Raw genomic sequence first — 21,630 nt, 5'->3', positions numbered from 1 at the left:
CTTCTTACTCATAGGGATGCACCAATCTTGAGCTTGGAGGAAGTGATCCTTGAATATTAACCAGCTCTCTTGACCCCCCCTTCCTTCTAGGGCCCTAACCTACGGGATTCTTCCAAGAAGGTCCCTGAAGAGGCCAAAGTTTGCTCTCCTGAAATAAGCTTACCGAACATGCAGCTAGAAAAGATGTTTCTTCATAAACTCATTTGGTCTTCCGTGTAGGAAAACCTAAAGGAATGGATCTTGGCAATGCCTAAATCAGAATATCCAACCTTTACAACAACAACAACAAAAATTCTACGAGATAGTAGTCTGAACAATTAATGGTTTGTGTACAAGAACACAGTTGGTTTCAGTGGTGTTACAGTGGTACAACACTGGCATTAACGAATGGAAACTTAGGCCTTCAGGTGGTAAGAATATGGTAAACTTCAACATTAACTGCAATTTCTTCATTGTGGAACTTCTACACAGGTAGAAAGGGACCAAGGAACAGAGGTCAAATGCCTAACAGATTACTATTGGAGGGAAGGGTCATGGCTTACTGAAGAGACAAATTGACCACTGAAAAAAGAACACTGAAAAAGTGGCATTTTCAGGTTTTGGAAACATTGCCTCGGAGGATTTTCTTAGTTTAATTTTTTAATTGTTAAACTTCACTTTCAGTAACTTTAATGCCATGCAGTTTAGCAAAAGTATCACTAAAAAGATACTGAAATATATAGGTAATGTCAAATTATCAAGTACTCTTATTACTGCTTTAATATAAAGAAGAATCACAATTATGTGGCTGTGCTAATTTATGCTTCCTTCTGTAGATGAATGAAGATTTTCTATCTTAAAACATTTGCATTCCTCCTGTCCCCCCAAAGTAATTTTCAATTTTGCTGGATACAGCACAACTGCATCTACTCCTTCAGCTACAATGGGTTGTTGAAATAAAGCTATTGTGCAGCACCTGCTCTTAGTCAGAGCTCAAATCAGAGGTTAGGGGGAAAAAATAAAGATTTTATGTCATTGTAATGCAAGTCTCCTTTTAACTTTGCTGCAGTCAGTGTTCAATTATGTTCTGCAACAATCTCCATTACTAGAGCCAGTATTTTTCTGTTCCTCCCTGCATGCATTAAGTTTCTTGTTCACATATGATAGCCTTCTTAGCAAAGTAGAGGAGCGTTAAAAGAAATCTGCCAATAGATTTAATGAGCCTACATCTTTTTTTGCCTGTTGAGGATCCTAAAATTCAAGTGCATTCTCAATTTGAATGCTCCAAAGGAATATAACCGATACAATATAACTTATTATAAATTAACTTACAAATTACTTTCTCTGGAGGTTTGATAGGTCAAAATTAACCTGAAATTTAATCTATTCTTTTGAATACAAAACACAAAGCAGGTAGTAAAGGAGGGACCTCATGCAATTTTTTTCTGGATGTTCCCTATTTTTACAGGCTTGGGATTCTTCTCATTCAGAATTTTTATTAGTTCAGTCTGCAGCCAGAATGTGTAAGACTTCATCAGAAGCAGGAACAAGGGCTCTGCTTTTGTAGAAATAAAGAGGCAGAGTTGGTCTAGCTAGGCACAACAGCAAATGGGAAGGAATTAGCTAGTGTGAACAGCTACTGTGAATGTGGGAGGGCTGTCTTGCTTTTGAAGTACGAGAACAGCAATACATGGGCAAAGAGCTCTGAGATGGAGGCCAGAAGGTGAAGAACACTGAAGTTCAGGGTCTGGGACTTGAGAAGGGAATCTGGAGCTGGAAGGACTGGAGATGCCTACAGGGAGGATTTGGAAAGCTTAGAGCAGGAAAGGTTTTATTATAATATGGACACACTGTAATAAACTGACCTTGAAAAGAAAGGACATGGATAAGGTAGAAGAATTTGTGTCTAAAAATCAACCTTTGAGATAGCGCAGATGATAGAAAGCAAATGGTGTTTGGAACTCTTGAAGTTTTATTAGCAGTCTCAAGCATTTCTCTTCTCCTTCCCCCATTAAAGCTGCAGGTCCTGGAGTCACATGACTGACTCAGTTTTCATCAAGGGGAAAAAAATTCTAGCTGTCATGCCTGCAGGGGAAAAAAAAAAAAAAAACTTGAAAACACAAAGCCTAAAAATGTACACAGAATATAAAACAAAACATTACTATTTGTTTTGCAATAAATCTCATGACTTGAGTGTAGTTTGTCTTATGTTTAAATATTTTAAATAGCATTAATGTAAACCTAGCAGTTGCTTTCTAAGCACTGGCAGCAGCTAGAGATCCAAAAAAAGATTCCCAGCTGATATCATAATCATCATCACCAGTACATAATGACTGGCATACTGGAATTACGGGTAGTTCATATATTTACTTCTGTATTCTACAGATTAACCCCTTCTTCATGATGCAGAAGCATACTTAGAGCTCACTTACCAGTGTTGAAAGACCCCATGCACAACACTGTGCTGAACAGCATGACAATGATTGCTCCAAGAATACATCCAAGAATAGTCTATTCATTGCTGAGAAAGGTTCAGTTCACACGCAAGGTCACAGTCAGTCCTGAGTCTGTCACTGATAATCCCATGGAGACATCTATACAACATTAAGACTTTTTGTATGATGCGACAGAGCCCAGATCAATTATTCCTGTCTAAAGCTTTGGGGTATATTGCTAAAAATTAAACAGAGCTTTTAATTTTCATCACAGCACTTTCTATAGCTATCAGTGTGTCCTGAAGCTGAACCGTGATTCGTGATTTTCCTCTTATCACATGCAAGAACAAACAAATAAGGAAGATTCAAGTTGGATTTTTTCCAGACATATCCAAAACAAATATTCTCCAACAATTCTCCTTACCTTTGTTACTGTGGATTTGAATACATCCTTGAAAAACCTGTCCCTCATTCTATATTCATCAAAAGAGAGGACATACTAGTTTCAGTCAGCATACCTGAACCAAGTTCATAGCCTTGTAAAGGTACCTACCCTAGGCCTAATAGTTGCCATTTTTCATTGACACCACAGCCATCATTCATTTCTAACTTTCACTTTCCCAACTTAGTACATTAGAAACAAATGACAGGTATGCCAGATCAGTCAGAAGTGCTGTTACAACTGTCAAAAAATCCTTTGGCTGATTCCACCATTTTATAATCATCCTACAATCCAGTGCGCCGAGTCCCAGCCAGAAAGCCTTCACATCCATGTCTGAGTCCCTACCAGATGCTGATTAAGTAATTCTACAAAATGGCGAGATCAGAACACCCAGAACTATAGTGCTGTTATCAACAGGGAATAGAAAGCATCCAAATTCATTCTTCTGTTCCAAGAGCCCCACTTTGAAAAGAAGAAACAAAAGGCAATTTTGGGGGATGCCACATAAAGTAGCCCTCAAAATAGATGAAGTTTCTATTTCTCCTACTATTTAAGTAAAGCATAAAAGAAGGAAATCAACAATAAAAATATACACACTAGTTCTTGACATTCTCAAAGCTCTCCAGACACATCAGTAAATATTCAGACTCAGTGTTGTAAGAATCTATACATATTAATAAAGCTCCATGAATTCTGAATATTCAGACATCTTGAAGATTTCTAATGTTGTTCTACCACATATTGTTTTTATTAATAGATGAGTTAAAAAAAGAACTGAAAAAGTGACCTGTATTTAAGAGATTTCTTACACAAAGGTCTACTAATTCTTTTACTCAACATTAATGCCCTCTTGAGAAGCACTGATAACTTCAAGGATAGCTACATTAGCTAGCTCCTCAATAGTTTTTATTAGACAGCACATTCAAGTTACAGGTTGTAACCTGCTCATCCCACAGTATACCCAGAACCTTCACATCTATACATGAATAAATATAAAAAAGAAACATTAGAAATACTAGTGAATTTAGCCTCACAAAAAAAAAAAAAAAATCCCTTTTTAATGGGTATATATTGTGAAGGAGACAATAAAGTGATTTGTTCAGTGCCTGACAGAATGAGGAGTACAAGCCATATCTCATAATCTAAAAGACCATATGACCTTGGTTTATTCTTCAGTGTAAAGCCTTACCTTGCTTCTGCCATTCCTTACCACTTCTACTGAAGCTGCAGTTCTACCATCAACACTTTCTGTTGCCTAATGAAATGTGAGCCACGCATGGACATGTGCAGTCCACCTGCTGTTTTATGACCACTGCATGAAGGAATGTGACTTCAAATTTCAGGGTTCTATGGCTGTCAGGCTAACTTACCCTGTTCATATTATAAAAGGGGCACTTCCTACTCACAGGGAATCTTGCTTTATTTGAGGAAGAAATGAAACTTGGGGAATAAAGAGTGCTCTGTTTCTCCTTAGCTGATAAGTACAGGATTTAAACACATCAACACTTCTTTGGGGCAGGGATCTCATCCATTTTTTTTTTTCTAATCCCTTCAAGGTATCTTTTCCCGCTCTTCCTCACATATTCAAGATGAGAAGAGCTTCAGTGAGCGCAGTAACCAGTATTCCAATTTATTCAGCAGCAACCCCTATGGGCTGTTAACAGCAGACTGTGATTCTGCTTGGATTACAAGATCTGGATAAGTAATTCCATCCTTAATCCATCACTGTCAACAGAGGTAATGGAACAACTTCTACCTATGAAAAGTCAGGAAGAGGAAAAGATTGAAATTGTAAAAAGAGAGTGGGGCAAAAGGAGAGCAGAAATAAAAAATAAACAGAGGACACAAGTCCATTGAGAGTTGTATGCACAAGTGTATGCAAACATAAGTAGGAAACAAGGAAGTGGGACACACTGTGCTAATAGAAAAGTAGCAAATAGAAGAAGAGATAACCAGGTTCCAAAGCAGAGTTTTTCAATAGCAATGAAAAATCTCACCTCCAACATAATTTACGCCTTCTGTTACACTGATCCCAGTGTAAAGTCGGTAGAGATGTTTGAGATTTCAGTAAATGCTGATGAATACCACACTACAGCCATGATCAATAAATCTCAAGTACTTCATAATGAAGCCTCGAAGCCTTCATACACAAACCTGTCAGTAAACTGGGACAATATTACAAATAGACAAAGGATAATGCAAAGATTGCAAAAATGTAACAACACAGAGACAAGTAAATTTCTCAGATGATACAGTGGAAGTGAGAAAAGCTGAAAAAGGAGATATACTATTTAGATGCAAGTGATGGAAGAAAACAGCATCTGGACATCTGTTTTATGTGATGGAGGATTAAGGGATGGACAAGAAAACAGTGAAAGCAATAATCAGACTGGGGATTAATACTTCTTTTCCTCTTAAAGGATTTCATAATAATGACTCCATTACTATGCTTCACTAGAGATCACCATCTACAATGAAGGTCACTCTCCACCATAGGCTAGAGAACCCCTCTTTCATAATCTATCACAGATAAAAAAATCCTCATTTGCATATAAAAGATTCCTTTGATTTTGCTACAGATACTTATTATTTTTAGGTTATTTGCTTGTCTGGCTAGATGTCTGACGGCTATGTCACATAGTCCCAAATATGTAAAATGGGTAATTCATGCTAGAAAAGACCAAACAAGCTGCCTTCTAAAAAAGCACTATTTGAGGCAAAAATCTGGAAAACTGTATTTTCAACCAACTCTACTCTTTGAAAGGCCAATATAAAGCCCAAATACTGGTGCAGTATTGATATTCTCTTCTTCCCAAGATTACTTACTTCTTTTCATAGTGAGCAGATTCCTTGCTCTGCAGTAAACATCCTAGAGTGTAGCCAAGCAAAGTTTATACATTGAGCAAATATTGTCTGTTTTTGATAACATGCTATCTAAAAGCATAAGACCTTTCAAGGAGATTGAAAGGAGTGAAGAAAAAGGAGGCTTCACATTCAGCTTTTTCATCTCTAACACAAAAATAGTAAGCTTGGTTTGAACTGCTTAAGGAAGAAGACAGGAAACCAGTTTAGAGATCAAGAACGATAAGTGGAGAAACAGTTAAAGAGCAGTCAAAGGACATCTTGATAACATTATCTGAAAACGAAGAAAAGCAAATAATGGAAGAAACCAAGCTACAGTAACTGGTGTGAAAGATTACAAAAATAACAAGAGGAAAATAGAACAATATTTGAGATGCTAAAAAGATAGCAACAAAGAAAGTCAGGGGCAAGAAGAGAAGTAACTAAAGTACTTTTGAGGAGAATAGTATTGTCAAAACAAGTAAAAACAGTAACTCAGGAAAAGGATAGATCAAAAATTGATCGAGGGTAAGAAGCAACTTTATTACTTTACCCAATTTGCACTCTGGATATATTGGCCTTGTAAGCTAGGTATTTAACATGCTGACACTGACAGCTGACACCGCAACTGACACTGTGGAATTCAAGACATTCGTGGCTGACATAAAAACAGTGAGATGTAAGAATGGGGTGGAGATGGGGTCAGAGCAATTCTGACTCTAGCTCCAGTCTGATCCCCGCCCCAAGCCCTGAGGGAAGTGACCCATGTCACAGGACTCAATTAGCGTGTAACAGGAAACAAACATTCACCTACCCTCTCCCTGCCTCGGCCCTATACTTTCTCCCCCAACGGCCAGCCCCTACTCCCCTGCCTGCGGCACCCGCAGCCACACATGCACAAAAGCCGGACGCCGCGCCTAACGCACGGCCGTTAAACGTCAGCGACAGCTCCCGCGCACGCGCACCGCAGCTAGAGCGGGGGCGAGGCACAGAGCGCATCCCCCTGCTCCGGGCCGGAAAGACGAAGGCGGGAAGGGAAACGGGGGAGGGTGGGTGCAGATCAAGCGCATGCGCGGGAAGTAAATTACCCAGGCGCTCAACCGAAGCGAGCAGAGGAAGATTCCTCAGGGAAGATCCCATTCCGTTGTAAGGCTGTAGGCGGAAGTAGAGGCGTCACCCCCTCCCTCTCACTTGTCTTTTTGTTCCCTGGTGCTGCTGAAGCCCTATTCTGTAGCTGTTTGCTCGTAACTTAATTGTAGTCTCCCCTCTCCCCAGTGAGTTAATTTGGGGCACCTGGTGCCAATCTACCCAATAACAAACAGGAGCCTAATAACGTAAGTAGTTACTGGGCAGAACCACACCGTTACACGCGTAAAAGCACGGCATCGCCCGCTGATGGCTCTCATCGCCCAGAAGGGGCGGGGCCTAGGTTTGAGTGCCAATAAGCTTGGTGGGCGGGAGAAAGAAGGAGAGCCAATAATCACTCCGGCTAACATTGATGAACAGAGCTTGGAGCCAATCGAGTTGGGCAGGCGGTTGCATTTCAAAGAAAGTGGAGGTGGTGGCGGGGGGGGGGGGGGGTTGTTCCGTTGCTAGGGCCGCGCTGTTGCTAGGGCCGCGGCAAACCGCGGCGGCAGCGGCTCCCGCTGCCTTCCCGGTCCGTCGCCGCCGGACCCGGTGTCCGGCTGGGTTTCTCCGGGGCCGAGGCGATGGTGAGGCTCGCTGCCAAGTGCCTCCTGGCAGGTGAGTCCGCCCCCCTTCCCGGCGGCAGGGGCCTAAAGCGAGCTCGTGGCGCTGTCCGTGTGGTTGGGGGCTGGGACGCGGGGTGGTGGTGGCGGGTCGCACTGGGTGGCAGCCGCTTCCCTGCTGCTGTCGCGGCCCCTCGCCGGGGGTCACCCCGCCGGCAAAGCCCGTGGGGGAGAGGTGACAAGAGAGGCGGGGGGCCGTTGTTCTCTCGGGACCGAAACGGTGGAAATCACGTTTTTATTATCTCCCCGATTCACCGCGACGTGCGGATAGTCGCGAGCTGTGTTGCGGGAGGGTGTAAAATGTAATCTTAACCACCCGAAAAGCAAGGGCAGGAACCGAAATAAAGAGTGGAAACGTGGCCTCAAGGTGGGGAAAGAATAAAGGGGTCAGGCTGAGTCCTGCCTAGTCCTGGGGGATCCCTGTGTGCTGGCGGAAAGATTCGTGGCAGAAATTAGGATGATTCTGAGAATGTGACTGAAAAAGCCTTAGGAGAGGATAGAAGGAAAAAGCATGTACCCTTCACAAAGGCTTCTCTTTCCACAAGCAAACTGTAGGTTAACATGGAAAAAAAAGTGAGGTGAAGACACCAGTTTGTTTAGCCATGATGAATTATGGGGGTGAGGAAAGTAAATACAGTTGACTGTTAACACTATGGGAAGAAAACTCCCCCCCCCCCCACTTAAGCTCTGTGCAGCCTCAACCACAAGCACAAAATCATAAAACATTTGTATGTGGACAACTCTCAGCTTTAACTACTTGCTCCAAACCTGTTTACTTTCATCAAGAATAAAATCTTTTTGCCTCAGAAATAGCTAACCAACTTGCACAAAGCCCAAGTGCAATCTTTGGCAAAGGCAAAAGAGTTAGTATCCTTCAGCATCTCCCTGATGCCTCTGTTGACAGTTACTGTGGACAACATGAGTATCTTGCCCGTCTTCTAGGTCTGCTATTTATGCATCATTTTCAATTTGGAAGTCTCTAGTCCCAGTATCCAGGCTTTGCTGAAGTCTTTCAAGTTTTGTTGTTTAGTGTTAGTAAGGCTAATTCCATGATCATTTTAAGTTAACATAGGTTTTCTGTGGATGACCCAGTTACATGCTTAATCCTAATTGGGTTGGGAGATGCCTTTTCAATTCTGTGCAGCGTTCCTAACTACTAGGATAATATCAATATATCATTAAAAATAAGAAATAACTTCTCTCTCTTCTAAAAGAGACCAATATAGTGAAAGGGACATAACAGATGAGTAACTACAACAAACTAAAGGGAACAGGAGAATGTAATTACATAGGTAGGAGCAAAAACATCCAGAGGTGGAACAAGGAACTCTTGTGTACCTAAGGAAATGATTATGAAGGGTAGAGTGGCTTACAGTATTGGGAGCTGCACAAAGGTCAAGAAGAACAATGGAAAAAAAGAGCTTGGATTAGCAAAAGAGAGATTAATAACTTGACAATAGAAAGCAATTCCTATGTTATTTTGAGGGTAATATACAGATACATAGTCAAAGATACTGTCGCTTGAGCTTACTGTGGAGACATTGTGAAAGGGTTTGCATTATAAAAAGATAGTTGGCAGTAGTAGGCATTTTTGAGTCATATTACAGTCTCTGGCAGAATAGCAGAACTATGGATGCAGTAAATACTGTGGGATGCAGTTTTGGCAGATGAGATCAAATGAAGTGAAAAGAGCAAAGAAACTTATTTTCAGAGAGAAGTGTAGTAAAGTAAGGGGCTAAGATGATGGCTAAGAATAAGAAAAGAAGAACAACTGGGGCTGTCAGACTGTAAAAAGACGACACATTAGATAGGAATTTGCACTGGATGATGGAAATAAAAGAACCTCGCATAGTTTGGAGCAGTATATGCTTCTCTTATCTCATCTTAGAAAGACAGATCTAATTGTCTGTTGAAATACAGAGTAGCTTCCTCTCAGAACAGAGTGTTGTCTTCAGCACAAACTTGAACTGATCAAGGAACAAACAAGCTGACTTACCAGATTGTCCTGTCTAAATATTATGAGCCCAACTCAGCTTAAAGGAAGAAAGCACACCAAAAAATGTTTAAAAAACATTTTTAGTTTTGCGTTGATGCATCTAGGAGCAATTGTCACTAACCTAAGTACTCTTCTTCCTCTATAACATCGTGTGAGAAGAAAAATTTCCCAATCTGCTTCAAAACACAGTCTAGGAAACTGGAATAGGGTCACAATATGCCCATATGTTGCTTTGTTTATTAATGATGTAGGATAAATACTTGTATTCCAGGTTTGGCTGTCATGAATATTCCTTCAAGGTTCAAGCTATAACTTTGAGAGATTTAATTCCTGATGCCTGCCCATTTGAACTATCTAGGCCAGTAAAAGGAGATATGAAGCAAGGATAACCCCTTTGGGAGCATTACATTAACTCTGTTTTTCAACGATTATGATGTACAGTATGTTTCATGAAGTGATTTCGGCACACACAAACTCTGCAATTCTCTGCCACTGCATTGGCTCTTAGGGAGTATTGTAACAGTGGGCCAAGGTAGGGCAGCTTTCAAGTTTGCTCAAACTGTTGTGCAAACCAAACCAGTAAGTCTTGGCTCTAAAAGAGCAAACACTAAAGCCTCCTGATTTTGCTCCCATGTGGGGATGAATCAGGAGGACCTTTCTCTCCAGCCAATGACATTTTCTTCTGTTATGTCCAGGATGCAACTAATGAGACAACAGCAGCACTGAGTCAGCAAGAGTTGCTGTCTTAGCAAGGTCAGCAAGAAGAGTTCATGGAGGAATGTTACCAGCTTAAGAAGCTTTGCAGAATAAAAATGATCTGTCTCTTCCATGAACTCAGTGTATAACAATAATTTGAATTTGAGGAAAACATGTAATCTAAGGAGAGGAAATAGCCTCCTATGCAGCCCAGTACCTCTTATCCCATGTCCGGGAAATGTTAATCTTTAGGTAAAGGCTATAGGCTGGATATGAATTTTAGAACAAATGGCAATTCTGCTCTGATCTGGGGACCCTTTATTGTTGCTGATAGAGCAGAAATCTGAAATCAGTCCACTATGCATAATGACAATATTCATTTCACCATGTAGGTAGGTCTTTTTGATTGTTTTGTGCTTCTTGTGGGAGTTATATTACCTGTATTCAGGTTATAATTTCAAAACTAGCTCTTATGGCATTCGATAGGAACAGAACTGAGGGAAAATAAGATTCTATAAGATGAAACAAAAATCTTTTCTATTTTTGGTTTCACAGGTGATCCAGCTGTGGGGAAGAGTGCTTTAGCCCAGATGTTCCGCAATGATGGGGCCCATTTTCAGAAGAATTACACACTGGTGAGCATAAATGAGACAACAGGCTATCCAGCAATTTTTCTGAATTGGATGAGAGAAAAATAAGAAACTCTAGAGCAAAATGAATAATGTCACTTTAAGTTCAGGCATTGAAGGTGGGGTCTTGTTGTAGGCTTTTCTCTCTCTCGCACACTACATTCTGAAGAGAAATGGCTTAGCGTTTTAAACATCTTTGCATTATGTAGGGGCTGACTTCAAAGCTTATTTCAGAGTCAACCAGTTAATTTTATATTTTTCCTGCTGAATCAATGTTTTCACAAGCTTTTATGGTCTTGGAGAGCTTCCCCCTTTAGGGAGCGCTCCATGAAAAAGCATCGCTGAAGGAGAAAACTGTTCATTGCAACTATTAAATGTGTGTGGACAGTGTGCTTATCACTATGCAAACATGAAGGTGTGCTGCATAGCCCCAAGATAATTATAATCTGCAGAAACTGTTCACTGATGAAGAGGATACAGTTTGCAGTCTTTCAGTGCAGGAATCAATGGTGATGACTAATCAGAAGCAGGATAAAAATAAAAGTAAATATAAGTAAAGTTAAAAAAAAAAAAGAAAGGAAAATATGAGAGTGTGTGTGTGTGGTGGTGGTGGGGGAACTGGCATATGTTTATTCATTGAAATAAAGATGTAAACCTCATGCAGAAGTTAGGGACAGAAATAGAACAAACAAATGAGCTACAAAACAGAATGAGATAAAAGGTGGAAGAGGGACAAATCATCACAGTCCCATATGTTAGCTGATCACATGGTTGGTGCAAAAAGTTCTAAGGCATGTTTTAGAGCATCAGTGCGATAGTGAACCTAGCCCTGCAGATTTCAGCTGACACCCATATATATAACCAAATTTGTGGATGTTGTTTCTTTTCTGTCTTTTTTCCCTATTTGAGCAAATCTACATGGGTTTGACATATGAGTATGTTACCTGAGCTTTGAGGAGTATTGTTGAGTTCCCAGCAGTATATATTTGATGGAATTGTAATGATTCACAAGAATTGCCTCAATCCAATGCACAGTTGGTATGCAGTTAGACAAGCTCTTAAAAACTCTTCTGATCCTTGTTTTCCTGATTCTTCTTGACAGACAATGGGCACAGAACTGTTGGTGAAGGCCGTATCGGTTCCAGAGACAAGTGATAGTGTGGTGAGTCTTTCTGTGACATAAATTGGGTCAGAAAGAGATGTCCAGAGCTCAGACCTCACTTTTTGTCCCATTCTGGTGGAAGATCCTTCTGCATGTTCATAAGGCCGTTAAGTTGCATTAAGGAAATGAGGCTGATCTTGTAAGATTATTGGTTCTCCAGGGATATTTTAATCTTAGAAAGTAAGTTTTACATACTTGTGTACAACATGACATCTTACACCAAAGCTGCTGCCAGCTTTGTAAAGGCTGTGTACTGTCCTTTAGGACACTCAGGCTTAGTTGGTGTTTCTTAGAACAAATAAGCCCCAAACTTCTGTAATTCTTTTTTCTTAATGCCCTATACTCCCACTAATGGGATGTGTATGTGTGTATAAATTTATATAAATAATAGAGGTTAGCTTCTTACTATCCCACTCCACATACTCTGTTTCCAGTAGGGACGTAAACCAGGCTCAGTGCCCCAAAGGTAACCCTTTTATTGTTTATACAGGAAAAATAGCTATTTCTTTTCTCATGCTGTCTGAACTGGCAGTATTCTTGGTGTGAGGAGCTTGTCCCTTAGGGACATGGTACTGCTGTACTGAACAAAATTCAGAAGTGACGGGTTCCCGTATTTACTTTCTAAACCTTTCCCTACGCTGCAGTTTTCCTGGCAAATGCCTTCTTTCTCCTTCTGCTTTCAGGAGCTCTTCATTTTTGACTCTGCAGGCAAAGATCTATTTTCTGAGATGCTGGAGAAACTGGTAAGTATTATGTAACAGCTGCCTTCTTCCAAAGAAGTGCTTTTGCTTTGAAGAGCTGAACTCCCCAGTCAGGCAGATGTAGCAAACTTTGTCTTTAGCATAAATGGGAGCAACTACCTCAGTTGCCAATGCCTCCTGTTCTATCTCTCTGAAACTTGTAAAAAATACTAGAAGAATCTTTTCTGGAGGAAGGAATGCAGGTGATCCTTCAATTTCTTACAAAAGAAATAGGGATATTTAACTGAGAACAGCCGTGTGCTGTTCGTTAAATTTACTTTTATTTCTTAGAAAAACATCCATTTTGCTACTACTCCAGCGGTGGGATTTTTGCCATTATAGTGATTGCTTTGATCCAACAGGACTCTTTCATGTCCATGGGCATAATACTGCCCTTGATTTTTTTCCTCACTCTGTTCCTGTCCTTACCTATACAATTCTCCATTGTATTATGTCATTTCGAAAGGTAGGATCAATTAATTGATGTGAGATGAGACTTCACAAGATGGCTGAGTCAATGTAATGATTCATTGCACTATAAGGGGCAATTCCACTGTTGCCCTTACACCAGGTTGGGTTTGCAAGGGAGCTCTCAGGAAGCTGCTTCAGCTTCTCAAACTGGCAAAAAAGCATTCTACTTATTTCTCCTGGATTAGTTTTGTGCTGATTCAGCATGCAGAATCAGCTTCGCAGGGATCAGGAATGAATGCCGGAGCTGGTACAAATAAAGGAGTGCAACTGTGCAGACAGGAATGGAGGGAGAGAGCAAAACTCTCAGTGGCAGCTTTTCATTTAATCAGCTCAACAGAAATATGAAACCCCAGCCTGGGCATAGGGTTCTTGTATGTTAGGCTTTTTATTTTTGTCTTAGCATCTGTGTTTACTGTGCAGATGCAGACTGGCTGTTGACCACATCAGTTTCATTAGAGCTGACAACGCTCCTTTCTTGCTGTGCAGTGGGAGCAACCCAACGTCCTGTGCCTTGTGTATGATGTCACTAACGAGCAGTCTTTCAACAACTGTGCCAAATGGCTGGAGAAGCTGAGGGCTCAGGCAGTTGGGATGCATCTTCCAGGTAAGGAATGGATGAGATTCTTTTTATCTGCTCCCCTCTTGTATGGCAGCAGCTGTTCCCATTGAGATGTGGCATAGAGTATTTTAAGCCGAGCCCAAGCATGGCTTCCTCCAACTCATCTGCTTTTATTGCAAAGCAGACACGGCACAAATATGTTTCAGGTGATTCCTTTGTGGAATCTTTTCTAGGTAGTTGTAGCCTGTTCTCCCCACCCCCAACATTTTCAGCTCCTTCTACAAATGTTCTGGCATTTATTGCTAATAAATCCGCATTTCTTGGTTGGGTGTTTTGGGGGTTTTCTTGTTTGCTTGTTTGTTTGTTTTCCTGTAGGTGTCTTAGTGGGGAATAAAACAGACCTGGCTGGTCGTCGAGTTGTGGAGCAGAAACAAGCACAGGAGTGGGCTGAGAAACACGGCCTGGAATACTGCGAGATGTCAGTGGTGAGTGTCTACTCCTTTCGACATCTGTGGAAGTGGGTGTCTGTAAAGGTATCCTCTCTTTCAGATGAGGAGGGATAACTGGGGGCTCTGTTTCACTTGTTTGTCTTCTAACTCGCCCTCAGTTTAAATCTGTCTTTTATGAAGTAGCTAGAGTAGAAATAGTCAAATGCTTATTCCATCTGTCATTCATAACTTTCTTATTTCTTTACAGAAGGAGATGAAAAACTTTGAGGCCCCTTTCCACATCCTGGCAAAGTCATTCCACCAACTGTACAGAGAGAAAGTGGAATCTTTTCACTCACTAGTTTGAGGAACGTGACTAGGATGACTTATTTAGCCCTTGAGCTTCTTCTAGTGCCCAGAATCCTGCAAGCTGGAATACAGAGAGAAGATAAAAGATGAGATTTTTGTTTTTTCATGGTCGTCTTCTGGTATTTCAAAATAAACTAGAAATAAGCATGTGGAAAGACAGTCTTCTAGAGTTGCTACCTCAGCATTCCTTCCATGTCCCCTAACTTGGTTCTCTGCTCACTGAAAGTCTGCTTGGTTGGAGGAGGCGGGGAGAAAAAGGGGGAGGGCAGAATGGAAATTGCTAGCTTTTTGCTTTGATATTGCCATACCTCTTGTCTGAACAGACTTCCTGCTGCTACAAGGAAGGATTTGGAGGTTTTGAGGAGAGAAGAAGCTGACAGGATATTTTTCAACTTAAGCAACCTAGCCCCAGTACATATGTTGCAGGGCAGGACTGATCTGGCCCTGCCACTTGAAATGCACTTTCAGTAGGAGGCCTGTGCTCCAAAATTGACACATGGAAACTGAGATGTGTAGGGACCGATCTGGATTTAGGTGTGCTTCTGGGAGTACCCAGAGTTTGAGGCCTGTTTTAATGGTGTTATCTGTATCGGTTGTAGGACTGTTATGCTGATGACTAATAACTGTATCTGATTTCTAGAACTGGTTCTTTTCTCCGGTGTGGCTCACTTCCTCTGCCTGGTAGTAGCTGTCTGTCTTGCATCTGTACCACTGTCACTTGGTAACGCAGTGCCCTCTGCTGGTCCCAGATCACATGCTTTCTCAAGAAGCTACCTTCTGTTGAAGCAAACAGGACTCCATCCAGTCATGTCCAAATTGCCTTATCTGCAAAATGATGTCATAAGTAAGAAAACCTCTTTTATTCTAGAGACAAATCCAACATTTAAAAGCAAATTATCTTTTCTTTTTTTTCCTGCACTTATGTGTTTTGGTTTTTTGTTTGTTTGTCAACTGAACTTGGCAATGCCTTATTCTCACTAGGTTCAGTTCGCAGTCCCTCACTAGAATCAGTCATCTGTGTTATTAAACTGTCCCTGCCTATCCTTCTGACATGACTAGTGGAAACAGGATTCAGGAAGCAGAAGACAACCTGGCTAGGTTATTCTGATTCAGGAAAGGGGGAATGTCTGGCTGGAAGTTTGGTGTCAGACAGGGTAAAAGCTCAGAAAGAACTTCTCTTTTATGGGGAGTACTGATGTTGCATGCCTAAGAATCTGTTTGCTAATATAGTATGTGAAAGCAACCATGATACTGTATTGCAGCTGGGCCTGAGGAGTTCAAAACTGTAACCTTTCTCTTCTCCCAAGATTATGTTAACCTCCCTCAGGCAAGGAAAGATGAAATTTGTGGAGAGTAAGCAGTGAGTGATTTTTCAGGAATCTCTGTTTCAAGACTTACATATATATTTTTGTAATCATTTTTTATATCCATTGCTAGGACAAGAACTTTGGACTGAACATAAGAAATGTCACTTGCAGATATTGTAGCAGAGTTTATGAAGTGCTTTAGGAATCTGGAAAACCAGCTGAGCTTATTTTATTGGCAGCAGTATGTTCATGCTGGGGATTAGCTAAGGAGCATGAATCCCAACAAAAGGGGTTAAATAGACACTGGGCCCACAAGAAAAGGAATGGGTCCTTTTGCAGGAAGCCGTCTGAATAAATGACAGAACACGCAGGGAAAGCTCTTACTTGCTCCAAAGAAGAGAGGACTCCTCCATTGGCTTAGGGTATTTAAAAGACTCTCCCTTTTTTGACTTGGATTAGCATTACTGTGTGTGGGGGGGGGGGGGTTGTTTGGTTGTTTGTTTTTTAATCTTACATGGGTTGCCTTGTTAATCCTGGGGGTGTCTGTTTATTTATATGGGCTGAGTGCAGACTTGGCTGCAGATGCTAGCCACCTCTGACTAGTAAGAATAAGAGTTATTTGGGGTGCTGTGCTAATCTAGTTAAAGAACTTCTCTGCTAAAGTTTTGTTTTGATTTGTCAGCTCTTTTCCCCCAAATTCCACTCATAAGATGATCACAACATGAGAATGATATTTTTTCATATTGAAAATAGCATGTCAGGTGTGTCTGCCACCTGTGACATGGTGCATGGGGAATATGAATGCCTGGGGAATAGGTGATAAAGTGAATCCTGTGTGATCTTTAACTGGGGAGTTCAGTCTCCCTGCACCGGAAGGACCTCCCATAACTTTGAATAAACAGTCTAAACCCACCAGTAAGATGAAGATGGGTGAACAATGTTTATTAAATGAATGTAAAAGCTGGAGGATCTCATTAAGGGAATGCTTGCAGTAGTGATTTGTGATTTATAGGGAAGCTGCTTTTGAGAGGTTAGTGAAGAAAAATGCATCCCATGCAGGGAAAGATATATTGCCTGAGAGAGGAAAGCATTATCTAATTAGCTAGCAGTAGGGATTCACCCACTGCCCCTTTCCTTCTTTCCTCAGGCCATTACAAGAATTACAAAAGAGGTTGTGTCTAAAGCATGTTGGCAAACTTGCTTTTTTCACAACTATTTCAAGCATTAATGTAGACATAATTTAATGTCTTTCAAAATGGTATGTTTGACCATAACAATCTCTGTCCTTCCCAATGCATTTTTAAAGGCATAATATATTGTCCTTCCTGGCGAATGTGTTGTGTAATACTAATATGGTGCCGGCGATGCTTGTTGCTGTTTTCCTAGTCTATGTGTGACCTTGGTTGTAGATGCTGATGGTGAAGATGGTGGGGACTATGGGAGCCAGGTATGGGTAGGCTGTGGAAAATAGTTTTGTGTCTGTGTGAAGGACCTTGGGGTAGTAGTGGTTAAGTGAGCTGGACAAGCAGGATGAATAAGAGTCTGAAGCATCATTAAGTTCCTCTTACTATATCCACTAATTGTTGTCATTGCATCTATAAGGTTGAGGATGCTTGTTTGCTGCTTATAGCCATTGAATCTCTCTGACTTACAGAGAACAGTGTGAGGAAGGCAGAAAGCTGAGCAGAAGCTTGTTGTCTTTTTATAGCTCTTCTGCTTTGTCCAGCTGTGCAGTGCTGCAGGTGCCCAGCATGGATGTTTACAACCTTGAAGAGCCCCAGCCCCACCACAACAACTGAAATTTTACAAGGAGGGAGAGGAAACAAACAGGCCTTTAACTGTCTTTCAGGGATTCCTAGTCCTTCAGTCTTTTCTTTCCTGCCTGTTTGTATGACTGGCAAGAACATGCTTTCCTCCTCAGAGCCTCTCTTTCTTATCTTTTCTTTGGTCCTCATGATTCTGCTCCACAGAATCCCTGTTCCCTGCCCTGCTTTACTTAGTTTGATATATCAGAAACTGGGTTTTCTTTTTGTTTTGATTTGTTTTTATGTTTTTTAGATCCTTCTAATTTCTCCACTAATAACTCCTAAGGCTGCAAGACATTTCTTCTTAGGGAGATTAATAAAAGAAAACAGAAGTGGAATTTTTAGTCAGATTGTTTTGGAAGAATGAACTATAAAAAGCTGACTTTCTGAAATTTTATTGGAAACTCATTTTTGTAAAGCTGTAATATTAAAGATGCTTTAATGATTTTTTTTTTTTTTTGTTCTGTCTTGTCAAACATGCAAGATGCGTTTCACTCCACAGTAGAATGTAGGATGTAAAATTCCAGAAACATCAGGGTTTGCTGTAGGAGTAAGTAAAAGTATCAAAGCTGACCTTACTGTGATAAGATATGTTCAATCTTAACAATGAAGTGGTCACTGCTGTTCATAATAAAGCATTAAATATACTGAAATGGGGCTGTCAGAACAGTTTCTTCTAGAGATTGTTCATTTTAGAGACTTAAAAGTTAAAGGACATCTTTTGGAAAACTGATCTGATAAATGATACTGTTTGGTCCAGGGTTATTTCTGATATAGCTTCACTGACTTAAAGGGCTGGATTTAGTCTTTTATGCCAATTGACTCCCTTGGGTAAGCTTCATTTCTTTACCCGCTGTACATCTTGGACCGATCTAACCTGATAGCAAAAGACACATGATGTTGTTGAAAATGAAATACTGCCTTGGGGCAGAAGGATAAACTGTGTGGCCTCCTGAGGTCCTCCCAGCAATACTTTCTATAATTCTATTAGATTAAGTGGGGAAAGAAGTAGCATTGAAAGCACAAAACAGGCTAAGTCATAAGCTAGCAATTAAACTGGGTGCTGGGCTGGGCTACAGTAGAAAATGTACAATCTATCCCAATTAAGAACTATATCTCAGGAGAAACCAGGTGCCTGACGCAGGTGCTGACAGCAGGGAAAACACTGTGTTTCTGTTCTGTAGGCAGCAACTGCTTTCTCCTGCTGCTTACACAGATCCATGGGGGTCCTGCTTGAGACTGTGCTCTGCTTTTAATAAATACTCCATCTAGAATGTCCAGGTGGCAACTGCTTGCAGTTGTCCTGTCTGCCTGTGTGAAGCCAGCAGTGTGAAGGCAGATCTCTGCTAGAAGCAGGAAGACATGCCTATTCTTCACAGCATCCATGATAGGACCCCCCTCTTCCCATGCATTTTCAGTCCCTCTCTTCCTATCTCATATCCACTTCTTGATGGGGAGTCGCCATCTCTGCTTGTTCTTAGCAAGTAATTTTTCCATCTTGCAGATGGTACTCTTGGGGCTAAAGGACTACCAGGACCTTCAGCAGCAGAGGTAGAGTCTGCACAGAGGCTCTTCAAGGGTCATGTTTGCCTCCCCCACCCTCTCCCTTAGCTTAAGGGCACATCATCTCTCTCCTTCTCACATCCTATTTCCTCCTCCTGCTGTTGTCTTGCCTTGAGAACAATGTCTTCTGTGCCAGTTGCCCTTGGCTCTGTTGACCCGGAGCAACAACAATGTTTTGGGGGGTTTTTTTGAGGGGGGGGGGGGAGGGAGAAAGAAGAGGGCTACTCAATCTCTAATCCTTTCAGTACTTTTATGTGATATGACTCCCCATCAAAGTCACCTGAGAAGCGGATGTTGCTCATTCTCTGGTATAATTTCCTGGCAGGAGACCCCCAGCTGAGTCCTGGCAGCTTAATTTTGGCTCTTCAGAGCTTGCTGCAATGTAACTTTCACGGACACTGGCTGTTCTCATTCTGACTTGGAGTTATTGGACTTTTTTTTTTTCTCCTCCTTGCAGAGGGGCTTTCTCTCATTCTTCTGTCACAGCTTCACATATCTCCTCCACTAGAGCTGTTTGTCAAGAGAAGCCTGGAACTGCTCTCTTTCCTGGTCTGTGAAATCAAATCCGAATCTGGCAATGTTTAAAAGGGAAAGGTGACAGACCCTGCATGTCAAGTTGGGGTCGGTTTGATGAGTTTCCCTCCAGCCAGGCATTCATCAGCTGGAGATATGTGGAGCCTGTAATCTTTCTGCACAAGAACTGGAAAAATATACAATGTGAGGACTTCAAGTTAGCAAGCAGAACAGGTATATGGGCAGGACTGATCAGCTGCTGTGTCCCACATAGGGGAAATGCAAGAGCAGCTGGAGAATAATAATATGGTGTAAAGAGTGGGATCTACTTCCCTGCATGAAGGCCCCAAAGGAGTTGCTGAGGCAAAGTGGGAAGAGGGGAAATATGGGTGGAAAGACCAAAGGCTTTTCTTGGCTTGTGGAATTATATATGGAAAAAAGGTGGGAAGGGAAGTAATATCTTCTTGAGCCATTGAGGAAAAGTGAGGAAACAGGTAGTGCTGGATGACGCTGCAGGCTGAAGAGTGGCTGACAAGAATAAACAACTGTTTAGAGATTTTCAAGGCCAGTATCTTTGAGTCAAGGTCGTTTGGGGAATTCACAGCTGTGATGAGTAGGGTCAAAGGTAGCCATCAGTTTATGTTCAAGTCGTAGGGCCTGCATCAGAACAAGGCATGGTGATTTCAAAGTCTGCATGAGAGGGTTAAAGCTATGGTTTGATAGGGCAATAATGAGAATCCAGAATGATAAACCTAGGAGTAGTGTGGGAAGATGAGAACAGCAAGCTGTGGTGCTGTGAGGAGCAGTGGCTGGAATAGGTATGTCCAGGTGAGATCAGAAAAAATTGAGTAGGTGGGCTAGAGACACTATTGGACTAAGAGGGTGGGAGAGTGTGAAGAGATGTTGGAGATATATATTGAGTAAAATTATTCATCGGCATATTGAAGTGGAGGGGAACAGATACCTGCAATTATTACCCACAAATCTTTGTATCAATTAAAACACAAATTAATTCCAGTCCTTTCTGTATTTTCTTTTACTAGAGATTGGAGTGATCTATTTGCTTAAACATTTCTGTGGGGGAAAAACAACACATACACTTATGCATAATTGTACTGCAGTATCCTGAATGTATTATGTTCATCCATTCAGGAAATGGAAAGAGAACCCGGATGTCGCCTGACCGAGCAGAAGTGACCACTACAACCTGAGCACTGACCTATCAAAAACTGTTCATGAACACTCATAAAGCAGAATACCACCACAAAATATCAATATGTAGCTTCAAAGCATGGAAAAATGCAATGTGTATGAGGTCAGCGTAAAGCAGGTAGAAATCACCCTGTTTATGAATAAAGTTACTTACAATAAATAATTCCTTCAGCTCTGTGTGCGATGAATCTATTTTCTGCACTGTTTTCCCTTCTTTGGTTTTGCTAATCTGTTTTGACTTCTGTGAAGCATCACTTTCTTTTCAACAGCTTTGTGTGGCCATTGTGCGCTATTTCTAGGTATGTTTGTGCACTTTTTCAGTTTTGTTATGTTGGGTGGCTTCAGTCTGGGGACTGTGAAACTGGAAGTATTGGAATTCAGCGTGCAATTGAAGCATTGAACATAAAATCAGCTTGTAAGGATAACAACAGTGTCTAGGAAAGATGTCTTATAATGTTAAGAATGCTTTTCAGTGCTATTGTCAACTTAGAAATATCAGGCTGCAATGAATATGAAAATGTTAAATTGGGAAGGAACAGCTAGTGGGTTTGGCAAAGGAAACAACTGTGGATTTCTTGAGATTGATGTAAATGTACAGGAAAGGATGCTGTAAGTCTCTGGATGCAGATATCTGGAGAGGTAGTGGAGGGAACAGTTTCTTGGGCAATGTCATGAAGCTGAGTAAGGGCAGGAGGACATTTCTAATAAGGGCAGAAGCACAGTAATGCAGCTCTT

At 41.3% G+C, this 21,630-nt stretch overlaps 1 protein-coding gene and 1 long non-coding RNA gene across 6 annotated transcripts; one reads left to right on the top strand and one right to left on the bottom strand.

Moving 5' to 3' along the window:
- Positions 1-1,933: 1,933 nt before the first annotated feature.
- Positions 1,934-7,080, bottom strand: LOC106488853 (uncharacterized). Of its 2 annotated transcripts, none has more exons than XR_010886157.1 (4): positions 7,059-7,080; positions 4,854-5,021; positions 2,412-2,573; positions 1,934-2,064 (listed from the first exon to the last, which is right to left on the bottom strand). It is a non-coding gene; the product is annotated as an uncharacterized lncRNA (long non-coding RNA). The 2 variants fall into 2 exon arrangements; XR_001293300.2 differs by lacking the exon at positions 7,059-7,080 and adding an exon at positions 6,786-6,870.
- IFT27 (intraflagellar transport 27) lies at positions 6,939-21,066 on the top strand. 4 transcript variants are annotated; one of them, XM_013947928.2, is made up of 7 exons: positions 6,939-7,031; positions 10,693-10,772; positions 11,869-11,928; positions 12,612-12,671; positions 13,626-13,743; positions 15,136-15,339; positions 20,836-21,066. In XM_013947928.2, the coding sequence occupies exons 2-7, from the start codon at positions 10,728-10,730 to the stop codon at positions 20,892-20,894; spliced, it is 546 nt and encodes a 181-aa protein (XP_013803382.1). In that variant the 5' UTR covers positions 6,939-7,031; positions 10,693-10,727; the 3' UTR covers positions 20,895-21,066. The 4 variants fall into 4 exon arrangements, with proteins under 4 accessions (XP_013803382.1, XP_067165450.1, XP_067165457.1 ...); XM_067309349.1 differs by lacking the exon at positions 6,939-7,031 and adding an exon at positions 7,289-7,440; XM_067309356.1 differs by lacking the exons at positions 6,939-7,031; positions 20,836-21,066 and adding exons at positions 7,289-7,440; positions 15,933-16,272.
- The last annotated feature ends 564 nt before the right edge of the window (positions 21,067-21,630 follow it).

This window comes from Apteryx mantelli, chromosome 1 (genome assembly GCF_036417845.1).
Source record: "Apteryx mantelli isolate bAptMan1 chromosome 1, bAptMan1.hap1, whole genome shotgun sequence".
NCBI classification, from domain to species: domain Eukaryota; kingdom Metazoa; phylum Chordata; class Aves; order Apterygiformes; family Apterygidae; genus Apteryx; species Apteryx mantelli.
The sequence above is the reverse complement of the archived record's forward strand: the minus strand, read 5'-3'. Positions and strand labels throughout refer to the sequence as shown.